Source organism: Diabrotica undecimpunctata, chromosome 4 (genome assembly GCF_040954645.1).
Source record: "Diabrotica undecimpunctata isolate CICGRU chromosome 4, icDiaUnde3, whole genome shotgun sequence".
NCBI lineage: Eukaryota > Metazoa > Arthropoda > Insecta > Coleoptera > Chrysomelidae > Diabrotica > Diabrotica undecimpunctata.
The window spans coordinates 85,486,773-85,500,413 of NC_092806.1; the positions used below are offsets into that span (position 1 = coordinate 85,486,773).

General features: G+C 32.2%; 1 protein-coding gene across 1 annotated transcript; it reads left to right on the top strand.

Annotated features, from left to right (window-relative positions):
* The first annotated feature begins 4,870 nt into the window (after positions 1-4,870).
* Positions 4,871-5,920, top strand: LOC140438767 (uncharacterized). The gene has a single exon (XM_072528416.1). The coding sequence runs from the start codon at positions 4,871-4,873 to the stop codon at positions 5,918-5,920; it is 1,050 nt and encodes a 349-aa protein (XP_072384517.1).
* Positions 5,921-13,641: the final 7,721 nt, after the last annotated feature.

Here is a 13,641-nt window from a genome sequence, read left to right on the forward strand (position 1 = left end):
TGAATGGGAGAATTGATAGTTGATATATGAGAGAAACAGAGTTGTCATTTGATCATCGAAAGGAAAGGTTGCGGCTCGATAGAGGGTGTGTTCGTGAATTTGGATACCGGCATTGTGAAAGGAAGTTAGCAGAATTGTGGAAGGAGATTACAAGTCGATGAAAAGATATCCTTGGATCTAAAGTGGGCAGTTTCTGGAATACGTAGGAAATAGTTTGGCGGCACCAAGTTGACAGAAGGAGGTCCTTGTGTCATTGAGAAGTAGCTGAGTGTTTTGGGGAATTAAATTTCAAGTGTTAATTGTTGGAGAATTGAGTCAGGTGTTTCGTGAAGTCGCTGCAGAAGGATTGTAGATACGAAAAGAAGAAAGCCGAGGCGAATAGTGGCAGATCACATAGCTGTGGAGCGTGGACGATTCTGGGTATGGTCCAAATACAATCTAGGAAAGGTCAGTGATTTTCTGTTTAGAATTGAAAATTTTGTAACTGTGAATGAAGTTTGTTGACATCATTGTCGTTACCATTTTAACTCAAGAGTGGACTTTATTTATAAAATGTTTTAAAATTTTGTTTTTGCAATAAAGTAAATATTGAAAAATCAGAAAGATAAAAAGTTTTAAAGATATTAATTGAAATTGGCTTTAAATAGGTTTTGTCTTCAAGAAGACTTAAAATATTTTTTTTTGTGTAAATTTTATTGTATTCATTTACGCTGATTGTTAAGATAACGGCAAAATTTGATAATTGTTTTATTCTTCTTTAAATAAAATAAAGAATACCAATTTTTTTTAACATACTATTTTTATTATTATCCTTTTTTCTCTATCCCGATAAAGGACAACTAGGAAATCTTTGAACCCACACAACATAGGTTAATATAAGGAGATTTTTCACCCTGAGAACAATTAAGTTATGTTTTTGATTTGCTCAATTAATCAAGTAAAAAAATTAATAACATAATATATATATATATATATATATATATATATATATATATGTATATATATATATATATATATATATATATTATTATATTGTTGTGGTATTCAAAATTGAAGAGTAAAAATATTAAATGTTCGATGAAATCAATATTTCAGAGATTATAGAAAGTAAAAATACTCCGAACTGCCTGGAATTAACCAAAGGTAATCTTAGTCATTAGTAATCCTTTGTATAAATATAACAAGTGGATAGTGCGGGTACAATGAATAGAAGTTAACCATGGTTTTTTCCCAAAAGCCATAAAGTGTTCCGTAATCCGGGTTTGCGCCATGAACAGGACAATAAAAATACTTAATAAGTAAATGGTTTTTCGGAATCTGTAAATACCCTGTAGAAATTAAGTGTCCTTGTAGAAATAATATGAATTAGGAAAGTTTGTAGGTATTTCTGATTTTATGTAGGAAATGGTATGCAAATTTCTGATTGGCCGAGAATTTGGAAAGTGGTGAGATGGGTGTGTATAATGAGAGGTTGGATGGATGGATAGATGAGATGAGAGAGGTAGTTAGTTCCAGTTTCTTAAAGTGAATGGTTGGTTTTCGAGGTGGTCTCCAAGGGTAGTAAGTGATAAAGAATAAGTTGTGAGTTGGTGAAGTAAGTGTGTCCGACGGTAGTTGATCTGGTACAAATTTGTAAGTAAACTTTTCCTACTTGTATTCTACGTATCGCTGTTTATTTCGGAACGAGAGATTAAGTTTAGCGAGAGGAAAAGAGGCTGGCATCATTGAAAAGGTACGTTCATTCGAAGGAGAGCATTGAAGACACTAAATTGCAATATTTTGTTTAATATTGCCAATTACATAGGAGGCTGCTGAGAACTGATAGTTAATTTTGCATAGAACGAGGAATTGGACAACTCAAGGCAGAGGAAACGTTTCAACGGGAGAAACATTCGTAATATATTCAATTTTAGAATTTTGGGTCAAATAATATTATATCATATTAGTAACGTGTGAATAAGTTGTCGATAGTCGAAGGAGATCAAATTTGTTCTGAGAGGGGACACGGAGCTGTGGAGAGAATTGGATAATTCATACAAATTTTTCTTGGTACAATCGATATACCAAAATTGCATTAAGAAGGACACTGAATATTACTTGATTTGTTTATGTAGAATAATAAGCTGGATTTTAGATTGTAATTGTATTATATTATATTATGTTGTTTTATTTTGTTATTCTTTGGACTTAACCCATCAGCTGTAAAGTATAGATATTGAAGCGCGAGTAAAACTTGAGATAACAAAATTGAAAGGTGTGATATAAATCATAAATCTCAAATATAAATAATGTTTTATATATATTTTTTGTAGTTATGAAGTTTTAAAATTAAAATTCTTGATATCACATTAACTGGCAACCCAACGTAAGGGCTTTAAAATATCGCAAGCTTTAAATTTGATGATAGGGAAAGAGAGACGGCATAATTACAGGTGGTCCGGAGATTTTGAATGAATTTTGAATTTTAAATTATTTTGACAATTTTCCATTTGACAAAAATTTGATTTATTGAGTGATCGTATTTATTGAATATTTATTGCTTTAAATTATTTGATTTTATTTTACCAATCGTATGTTTAATATTATTTTACTATTCGTATTTTTGATATTTGTCGTGAAAATTTATTACATTTAGGGAGAGATAAGTGTCGTGTCTGTAACATATAGAGTGTGGTAAAATTTCGCATTTGGCGGGGACAAAAAGAGTAACAAAAAGAAACAACATGTCTGTCACAAGGAGACAAAGCAAAATGCAGGAAAGGAAGGAGGATAACAGAGAAGATGAAACAATTTTGGAAGAAGGATCGGATAATGAAGGAAATGTTATAATAGTTGAGGAGAGAAAAGAATCATCAAGAATAGATAAAATATTACAACTAATGCAACTCCAGTCACAAAAAATGGAAGAGACAAAACAAACAATAGAGAAAAACCAAAAAGAAACATCACTAAAAATGGATGAAACAAAACAAACAATAGAAGAAAACAACAGGAATATAGAACAGCGTTTGGAAAATTATGAACAGAAAATTAAAGGATGTGTAGAGGAGATAAAAAGAGAAATGATACAACAGATAGAAGAGATTATTGAAATTAAAAATAAAATGGGAGAACAAGAAAAGAAAGTAGAAAACAAGATGAAGGAAATCAAGATTGTCCAGAAAAAGGAATTAGAACAGTTAGAAAAAAAATTTGAAATTGCGCTACAAGAAGACAGGAAAGAAGTAGAAAGGAGATTAAAGCAAAATGAAAAACATATTGCAGAAATAAAACAACAAAGAGGAGGAGCGAGAAAAGAAGTTATCGTCCATAGCACAAGCGAGGCGAAAGTACAATTTGGCGGGGACATTAGAACGACACACCCAGTACCATTTGTTAAAAATTTAAAAACCAAATTGCAACATATTGGATATTTTGACGATGGCAAAGAAACAATTAGGAACCATCTGAAAGAAGGAGCAGCGTTATGGTACGAAAGCAAAGAGCATGAATTTGAAAATTGGACAGATTTCGAAAACAAATTTCTCAACTATTTCTGGGGAAAAAACAAAACAAAAGGAAATTAATCAAGAACTACAAAATGGAAAGTATACTGAGGAAATGGGAATATCTGAAGAAAGATATGCATTACAGATATATAATAATTCAAAATATCTGGAATACAAATATTCTACCGAACAGTTGGTAGAAATGATCAGCAGACATTTTGAGGAAACTTTGGAGGATCACGTGATCTTAGGAAACTATCAAGATATTGATAGTTTATGCCAATTTTTACAGTTAAAAGAGGCGAAAAGAAGGCAAATGAGAAATAAAAGACAGAATGACCAATATCATAGACCGGAAAGAAGATACCAAGCAAATTATGACCAGAGAAACAGATATCCCAGAACAACAAACGAATATAGGCCGAGAAATTACAACAATTACAATAGACAACAAAGTTACGATAACAAAAACGGCACACAAAACAGAACATATGAAAGGAACAATAGGGACAGAGTTGCACAAAATCATCCGAATAGGAATATTAACGAACAAAGGGACGAGAGAAACAACCAAAGCTTCCAAAGATAAAACAGAAGAGAAATGAACCATGTATCCGTAGAACGAGAGAAAGAAGATGGATGCAGTGAACCCAGACAGGATTTTCAAGAAAGCATCCACTAAATAAACATAAATCTGGTATATTTTGTCATCCGAGAGAGTTTATACAGTTGGCGGGGAACGAAAGACAAAACTCTAATTCAAATTTAATATTTTTAGATGCATTTATAAAAAATAAAGCAATTAAAATTTTGATTAATTCTGGATCGGAAATATCATTAATTAATAGAAATTTAATAAAAGAATTGAATTTGGACAGATTTGTGTATAAGATTCCTAGGGTTGCTTTAGTGAGTACGAACAATAAAAAATTGACGACAGTAAACGAAGGTTTGGGACTACGGATCAGAGTGAGAGAAAATACAGCGTTACCGAACTAGAATTTGCCAGTGTGTTATTTTGTGTGAAAAAATTACGTTTTTACCTACTTGGGGCAAAATTCACAATTGAGACAGATCATGCAGCTTTGGTGCATATTATGAAAAATAGGCTGGTAAATAATAGAATTCATAGGGGTATTCTTTTACTTCAAGAGTATGATTTTGAAGTTAAATATATCAAGGGAATTGAAAATATTTTGGCTGATGCTCTAACAAGAGATGAACAATTCCGCAAAGAAGACCACAAAACTCTTCACGTAGGCATGAACATAATGAGGGAAGAAGAAGGGTTATTCTCTTTGGCTCAGATCAGGGAAAATTAGGAAGAATTGGATGAAAGAGAAAAGCGAAGAGCTGAACGAGAAGATAATTTGTATTTTAAGATGGTCGATGGCAGAGAATTATATGTATTCACGGAGCAGATGGCAAAGGAAGTTTTTATAAGGTTACACGGTGACAACGGACATATTGGAAGCAGGAAGACATGGCTTATGTTCAGGGAGAACTACATCTGTCGACATGACTATAAAATAGCCAAAGAAGTGGCTCGGAATTGTGTGATATGCCAGAAGTGTAAAAGTAGAAATTTCAAAAATGAAAACGTCACAAAAAACGTCATAGTTCGGAAGAAACTTGATATTGTCGCCTTTGATATGTTGAGCGATCTGATAATGACAACACAGAGGAATAAACACATCCTAGTTATGGTGGATATTTTTTCAAAATATGTCAAATTGTACCCATGTAGAACCACGAAGGGAGTCAAAATACTTCGGAAAATCGACGAGTTTATAGGAACAGTGGGGAGACCAGACAACATCTTATTGGATAATGCGACATATTTTAGAAATGAACGTTTTAAAGGGGAGTTAAGAGAAAGAGGTGTGAATACGAAATTTATAAGCATCCGCCATCCACAGAGTAACCCATCCAAGCGTTTTATACAGGAAGTCACTAAATTTCTACGAATTGTAGCTGAAGAATCCCATCGACATTGGGACAGAAAAGTGTTGGAGATTAAGACATATTTGAACTCTGCACCAAACACGGTTACCGGAGAGACGCCATTATATGTCATGAAAGGAACAATACCTATAAGACCGTGGGAAGACACCGCCCTCAGACAATATGAAGAAGTGATTGAGGTGGTTCAAAGAAGATTAAGAAGAAGTGGAGAAAAATATCTCCAAAGGCAAGAGAGGAACCGAAGAAGAAGGTCGATTATTTTCCAGAGAGGGGATAAAGTTTTAGTGAGGGCACTGAGGGTGTCGAATTTACAAAATGGTTTGTGTGCAAAATTGATGCCAGTATTTGAAGGTCCATATAGGGTAAATACGGAAAATAAGATAAACAGTTATGAATTGGCGCACATAAAAATAGGAAATATACGGGGTATTTTTAACATTCACGACATTAATCGATATCATGAGTAAATTTCAATAACATATTGTAATAATTTGACCCTTGAAAAACTTTTGTCATTTTATAAAAAAAACGATAGAGTTTTTCGGTGAATCAAATGGCGGGGAGTTGTTGTGGCATTCAAAATTGAAGAGTAAAAATATTAAATGTACGATGAAATCAATATTTCAGAGATTATAGAAAGTAAAAATACTCCGAACTGCCTGGAATTAACCAAAGGTAATCTTGAGTCATTAGTAATCTTTTGTATAAATATAACAAGTGGATAGTGCGGGTACAACGAATAGAAGTTAACCATGGTTTTTTCCCATAAGCCATAAAGTGTTCCGTAATCCGGGTTTGCTCCATGAACAGGACAATAAAAATAGTTAATAAGTAAATGGTTTTTCGGAATCTGTAAATTCCCTGTAGAAATTAAGTGTCCTTGTAGAAATAATATGAATTAGGAAAGTTTGTAGGTATTTCTGATTTTATGTGGGGATTGGTATGCAAATTTCTGATTGGTCGAGAATTTGGAAAGTGGTGAGATGGGTGTGTATAATGAGAGGTTGGATGGATGGATAGATGAGATGAGAGAGGTAGTTAGTTCCAGTTTCTTAAAGTGAATGCTTGGTTTTCGAGGTGGTCTCCAGGGGTAGTAAGTGATAAAGAATAAGTTGTGAGTTGGTGAAGTAAGTGTGTCCGACGGTAGTTGATCTGGTACAAATTTGTAAGTAAACTTTTCCTACTTGTATTCTACGTATCGCTGTTTATTTCGGAACGAGAGATTAAGTTTAGCGAGAGGAAAAGAGGCTGGCATCATTGAAAAGGTACGTGCATTCGAAGGAGAGCATTGAAGACACTAAATTGCAATATCTTGTTTAATATTGCCAATTACATATGAGGCTGCTGAGAACTGATAGTTAATTTTGCATAGAACGAGGAATTGGACAACTCAAGGCAGAGGAAACGTTTCAACGGGAGAAACATTCGTAATATATTCAATTTTAGAATTTTGGGTCAAATAATATTATATCATATTAGTAACGTGTGAATAAGTTGTCGATAGTCGAAGGAGATCAAATTTGTTCTGAGAGGGGACACGGAGCTGTGGAGAGAATTGGATAATTCATACAAATTTTTCTTGGTACAATCGATATACCAAAATTGCATTAGGAAGGACACTGAATATTACTTGATTTGTTTATGTAGAATAATAAGCTGGATTTTAGATTGTAATTGTATTATATTATCCATGTATTATTGAAGGTTCACGTACGTAGAACGAATTTTGTTTGATAAACATTGTATGCTAATAATTTTTGGAGGTATTTTAATCAGTTTATTTTATTACATTATTTTCATATCATAGTATGTTGTTTTATTCCGTTATTCGTTGGACCTAACCCATAAGCTGTAAAGTATAGATATTAAAGCACGAGTAAAACCTGAGATAACAAAATTGAAAGGTGTGATATAAATCATAAATCAAAAATTGAAATAATGTTTTATATATATTTTTTGTAAAGATTTAAAATTAAAATTCTTGATATCACATTAATATATATATATATATATATATATATATATATATATATATATATATATATATATAGATCTGGCGGTTAATGGGGGCTCCGTACTAAAACGGTATTATACTAACTCCAGGCGAATATACATCGTGTATATTATTATCTGGGTAGCGCTTTATGTGGACTCCGACCAACACGTCGGATTAAGTGGACTCCGTAATAGGTTAAAACACTTTTGGGATCCGTATACATTTCTTTGCGTATACAACTAAACTCCTCCGATGTTGCCAATAATTTGATTAGTCGTAGATTTGTAAATTTTACAGCAGGTACGTTTTGGAACTTCAAATTTATTTAAATATCAATCAATTTAGTCATCGAGAAATTTCACAAATAGGTACTTGGTTAATGTAGTTAAATATTTTATGGTGGTTATTTATATTACTTGCTTTAATTATTTTCAAACTTAAAAAAGTATTTATTATAAACTTGGAAATGGCTAGTTTTCGTTTTATTTATTATTATTTTTTGTTAAAATGTATATGCACTTAAACATTTAGTCTCTAAATGTACTAACATCGAGTAGAGTAGTCGTGTAACAGTTTAAGAAAGTAGAAGCCCTTCGGTAGGATTATAATAAACTACATAAAATTAAAAGAAACTCTTAAAACAGGAGATCTTTGTAATTTTTTAATTCCTGCAATTTATGACGTGCAATATTTGTTTCATAAAGTAGTTAAATTTAAACTATAATAATTTATGGGAAGCGGTTAAAGAAGTAATCGCTAACCTTAATTAGAATACGGCACAATAAGAAGATGAAACTTACTGTATTTTTACTTATTATATTCACAAAAAGAATATCCAAAGTAAAATTTAACACGTTTTAATGGAGTTGTAGTGAAATTTGACTTCTTATTACGATACCGGATCCTGTAAAATTTTAAATACATTAAATCTCCCGTAAATTATTAAACTTATTCTTAAAATAAAATAACAAACTTCTTAGTAATTAGGTACAATATACCGTTCACAATTATGTGATAATGTGTAGGTGTCAATATTGCACGGTCATGTGCCATAAGGTTTCATCTTTCATATAAACATCGATAGTTTTTAACTTTGGGTGTATTTGATTCCACCATGCTGTAACCGATCCAACTTGAAAAGTGTTATTTTACATAAAATTAGCACATTGACCCTAATAATGACCTATAAATATACATTGTTAAAAATTGTATACATTATCAATTTAAAACGTTCTTTGTCGTCTTCTGATCTTCATCTCCATTCGTTCCTAATTAAGCACATGTTATCCACAGTATACCTCTCTCATTTTTAAATCATTACTCTTTTTGCCTTTTGCCATGGTTTTCTTTATTTTGTTTATTCATATCGTTTTTACTCATAACGAATATTGGGTAGATTATTGTATCCTTAAACTTTCTCCTTATATGTCCGTATCATATAAGTTGTCTAGTTATTTTAGCGTATATAATGTCGTATGTTAATTCCATTTTGTTTAACAATAAAACAGCAAAACTTCTACAAAATTATTTCTATCTTATCACTACAGCTGTTTCGGAGAGTGCCTTTCTCAAGTCTCAAGTTCCTCGAATCCATCAATCATCCATTGTATTTCTTATACTTTCATTTAAATCCTCTCCAATCAAAGATTTTGAAGCAGCTTTGCTCCATAGTCCATTTTTGTTGCTTTTTGTCACTGTTTCTCCTTTCTCTTTGTCATTATCAATACGTAGCGCTACAACACTGGGTAGGTCTTCGCTGATGACAACTTATCTCCAAGTTGATCCATTTTCCACGAATCTGCAATCAAATGAAATGTTCATTTTTTGAGATATGATTGGATGTTTTCTCTCCATTGTATACTGACATGCCCAAGTGGCATTCTTTTGTGCTAACTTCCTTTCACACCAGTTCTACAAGTTTGACATCTTGGCGTCTCTGCACGTGTCCGATATACCTTAAGGGATTTATTTTCCTGAACAATATCGTTATGCGAGCTTTCTTTATTCAGTATGTTTTCTTATTCTATACGTATTTGTAGCGATATGATAATGAGTTCTAAAGCTATTTTCTTGTGGCATTTTAAAGTAATTACTATTTAAATGGGAATAAGCCACAATTAAATCTTAAAGTTAGTTTATTGACGTTTCAATTTCCACTTCGGAAATCGTTCTCAAAATACAAACATTGGTGAGAATGATTTCCGAAGTGGAAATTGAAACGTCAATAAACTAACTTTAACCTCTAATTATTGCTTATTCCCATTTAAATAGTAGTTATGATAATGGGGTTAAATAAAAATTTCTGATTATTTTCCTTTCAAATATTCGGAGTGCTTCCTTATTTGTTTTAGTCATTCTCCATGACTCACATCCATGTATTAAAATAGGTCTGAAGTTTGAATTATGCTCTGTATTTCTTTAGTGGCATTATTATTAACCGTGATTAGTGATCTAAGATATTTAAAGTGTTCCATACTTTCGAAATTGTAGTTGTTGACTTTAATGTTTTTTCTAAATTTATTGAATTGGTTGATTGGTTTTCTGTTGATTCGCTTGTATTTGGTTTTCATTTCGTTGATTTTAAGTCAAACATTTTTTGTGCTCTCTTCACTATATTAAAGTTTGTGGACGGAAGAGTTTCTCATTAGAGTTATGAGTTCTATATCATTAGCATATGCTAGGAGTGCTTTGTCCCTTGGGCCGTTAATGTATTACATCTTAAATAGGCGTTATTTCTATTTTAGTAAGCTGTTCATTAATTTTTTGATTATTGGAATCGAGAATCTGTATTTTATTCGACTGTTTTATAACACAGAGTTTCTTGGAGCATATTTTCATCTTTGGTTTCCAGTATCATTATTACAAGGATTTTGCTGGATATGGACATAGTGAACCCGGTGGTATGTACATGATGTTTTCATAACCAACGTTCAAAAATTTTTCTTACTGTAAATTTATGATTATTTTACTAGGAAATATAGTGTTGTTTAATAATAATAAAGTTCAAGCAACAATTCCTATATGCATTAACTCGGTAATGATAATCATGCTCCCCGATACCAGGTAGCAGTCCCGAAAACATTAAAACTGCTACACTCATGCTTCCCATTATCCAACGATTAGCCAGTCCAGTACTATACGCCTTATTATGGTACTGATATTGCTGCTGTCCCTCATGAGTGAATAGCATATGCAAGGAAGGTTTTGGCAATTTAATAGGATTTTGTGTGGTAGAATATTATTTTTCCGAGAAAGTGAAGAATATCAATTTGCTATCCGGATTTAATCCATAAATTATTAGAATGCTATAAAATAATGATATTAGCATAAAAAAACGGTCTAATAGTCAGTAATAAAGCATATAAATGTTCTTTAACATACAAAAGAGATGACGTAGAGTAGGGCATAACGTAACAATAGACCCATATAATTTTAAAGGATTGCAACATTTTAGATATCGTAGATAACGTTGTAACATAAGAAATAAAAGGGAATATTCAGGTAGCTAACTGATGTATATATAACTCTTATAATACTTTTAAATTCAGAGGTCTAATACGACTTTCTTAAATCAGGATATATAAAACAGTGATTAAACCAGTGCTAATGTGTGGATATGTGGCCAGAACGCTAACAAAACAATGTACGTAAAACTCAGGTATTAATTAGATCAGGATTGCTAGAAAAGCCATCAGAAGTATTTTCCGACTTACAAAGGTCCGCGTACTAACCAATACCGAACGGAACTAATGCCAAGGCCAAACACATATATAAAGACAACAACGTCGTGTAAGAAGCTAAATCTCAATGCTAAAGTTGCGCTGGCTATATCCAAAGGCTCTATAATAACTACATTGCCAAGTTAAATTGGGAGGATGCCCCAAGAGAAAAAATGCCTTTAGGACTTCCAAAAATGACGGGGGAAGGTAACATGAGGTCAGATTTAGGAATAATGAGACTATCTACCGACCCATCATATTTATCAACACATGCCTGTTCAACTACCTGCTATCCTACCTATAGTCAATACTCATCTGTTGGGGACTATCAAATCAATTACATGTAATCAAACAAACCAGGCTTGAAAAAAGTTATCTCAGGAAAGGCACTTATTTTAAAACGTTATTTACGTGACTTATTAAAATTTTAATTTTTAATGAAAAATAAAAGATTAGCCATTTGTTATGGGGTTCAGAGAAGAACCTTCACGATGTTAATTTTTTTAAATATGATTGGATGTTTTCTCTTCATTGCATACTGAGACGCCCAAGTGGTATTCTTCTGTGCTAACTTCCTTCCATACCAGTTTTACAAGTTTGACATCTTGGCGTCTATGCATGTGTACGATCTACCTTAAGCAATTTATTTTCCTAAACAATATCGTTATAAGAGCTTTCTTTATTCAGTATGTGTTCTTCTTCTATACGGATTTGTAGCGATATGATAATGAGGTTAAAACAATTTTCCTATTATTTTCCTTTCAAATATTCGTAGTTCTTCCTTATCCGTTTTAGTCATTGTCCATGATTAGCATCTATGTATTAAAACAATTTTCCTATTATTTTCCTTTCAAATATTCGTAGTTCTTCCTTATCCGTTTTAGTCATTGTCCATGATTAGCATCTATGTATTAAAATAGGTAAAAAGTTTAAATTATGATCTGTATTTCTTTAGTGGCATTGTTATTAACCGTGATTATTTATCTAAGATATTTAAAGTGTTCCATATTTACGAAATTGTAGTTGGTAACTTTAATATTTTATCAAGATCTATTAAATTGGTCTCTTCTGTTGATTCGCTTGTATTTCTTCTTAGCTTGACGAATTCTTCTTTTTTCATTCTGTGAACTACTAGTGGGTTCTTTTTACGGAATTTTTTCATCACGTTTAGGTAATCATCAACGGTATATAAACGTTGTTGAAATTTTATGGCATTTTCAAAATCTCCAAAATCGCTACCATTGGGTAAAAGCTAAGACTAGGAAAGAAATAGCGTAATGTAATTTTTTCAATGGTAGGATGAGTTTCCAAAATCATTTTCAGAATCAAAACTATTTTAATGCTGCGGTTTTGGCCGCCACAAGAGTCTGACCACAAAATTACATGTTTTGCAGAAGTAACATTTTCTTCAATGTGTTTCTTAAGACAAATGCCTACGTCCTGGGCTCCCCGACCAGCTTCACCTTCTATCCAAATATAACAATGACCTTTTTTATCCTTGGTGCTATGGATACCAAGGTTGTAAATACATAATTGACGCTTATAATATACAATATTTATTAGAATTCTCGAAAGGGGAAGAGTTTTTCTTTAAATCAAAACAAAAGGTTTCCACTTCTGGTTGATCGTTGCTTATCTTCATGTCTAGCTTTCTTTCTTCAGTGCACATTTTTTCTTTTTTTAACGCTTAATTGTTCGTTATCTGCGCAATTTTTAATTTCTAATTCGAAACAATCACATCTACTACAAGTATCTTTTTTCAACTTTTTTCTTTGAAGATTAAATCGTGTTAAAAACATTTTTTTGTAAAACGAAAATTTAACAAGGTCATTGTCTGCTTCTTCAATATATAATTCATACAGTTTACTTAATGTTATGTCTTTTTTTAAGTATTCTCTTTCTGTGTTAGCTCTTCTGTAATGTGACTATTATAGAAAAATTTAAGCAATAACTGAAACTACTTCTTAACCTAAACGCCTCAACAAGTTGCCAACGTCACCATTGTTAACCACGTTTATGTACATAATAATATGTTGCCAAATATTCGATTTACAATCATTAAAACGCTCACAAGAGGCGCTTGGTCCAAAACTAATACACAAAAATTAGTCGCTTGCTCTAGTTATGCAAAATTCAAAATCCAAAATAAAAAGAAAGGTACTTAATCTTTTTAAATATATCTGGTTATCCGTTACTAACAGGTTAATGGGATTTATTACGTAGATAGTTTATGCTTTTTTCTATCTTCTTCTTTAAGTTCCATCTTCTATCGAAGGTTGGAAATCATCATGGCTATACGGACTCTGTTGACTGCCGCTCTATAAAGTTCTGCACTACTGCATTCAAACCATTCCCTTAAGTTTTTAAGCCAGAATATTCTTCGTCTTCCCACATTTCGCTTTCCTCGGATTTTGCCTTGCATAATAAGTTGTAATAATGCGTATTTTTGCCCTCTCATCACATGTCCTAAGTA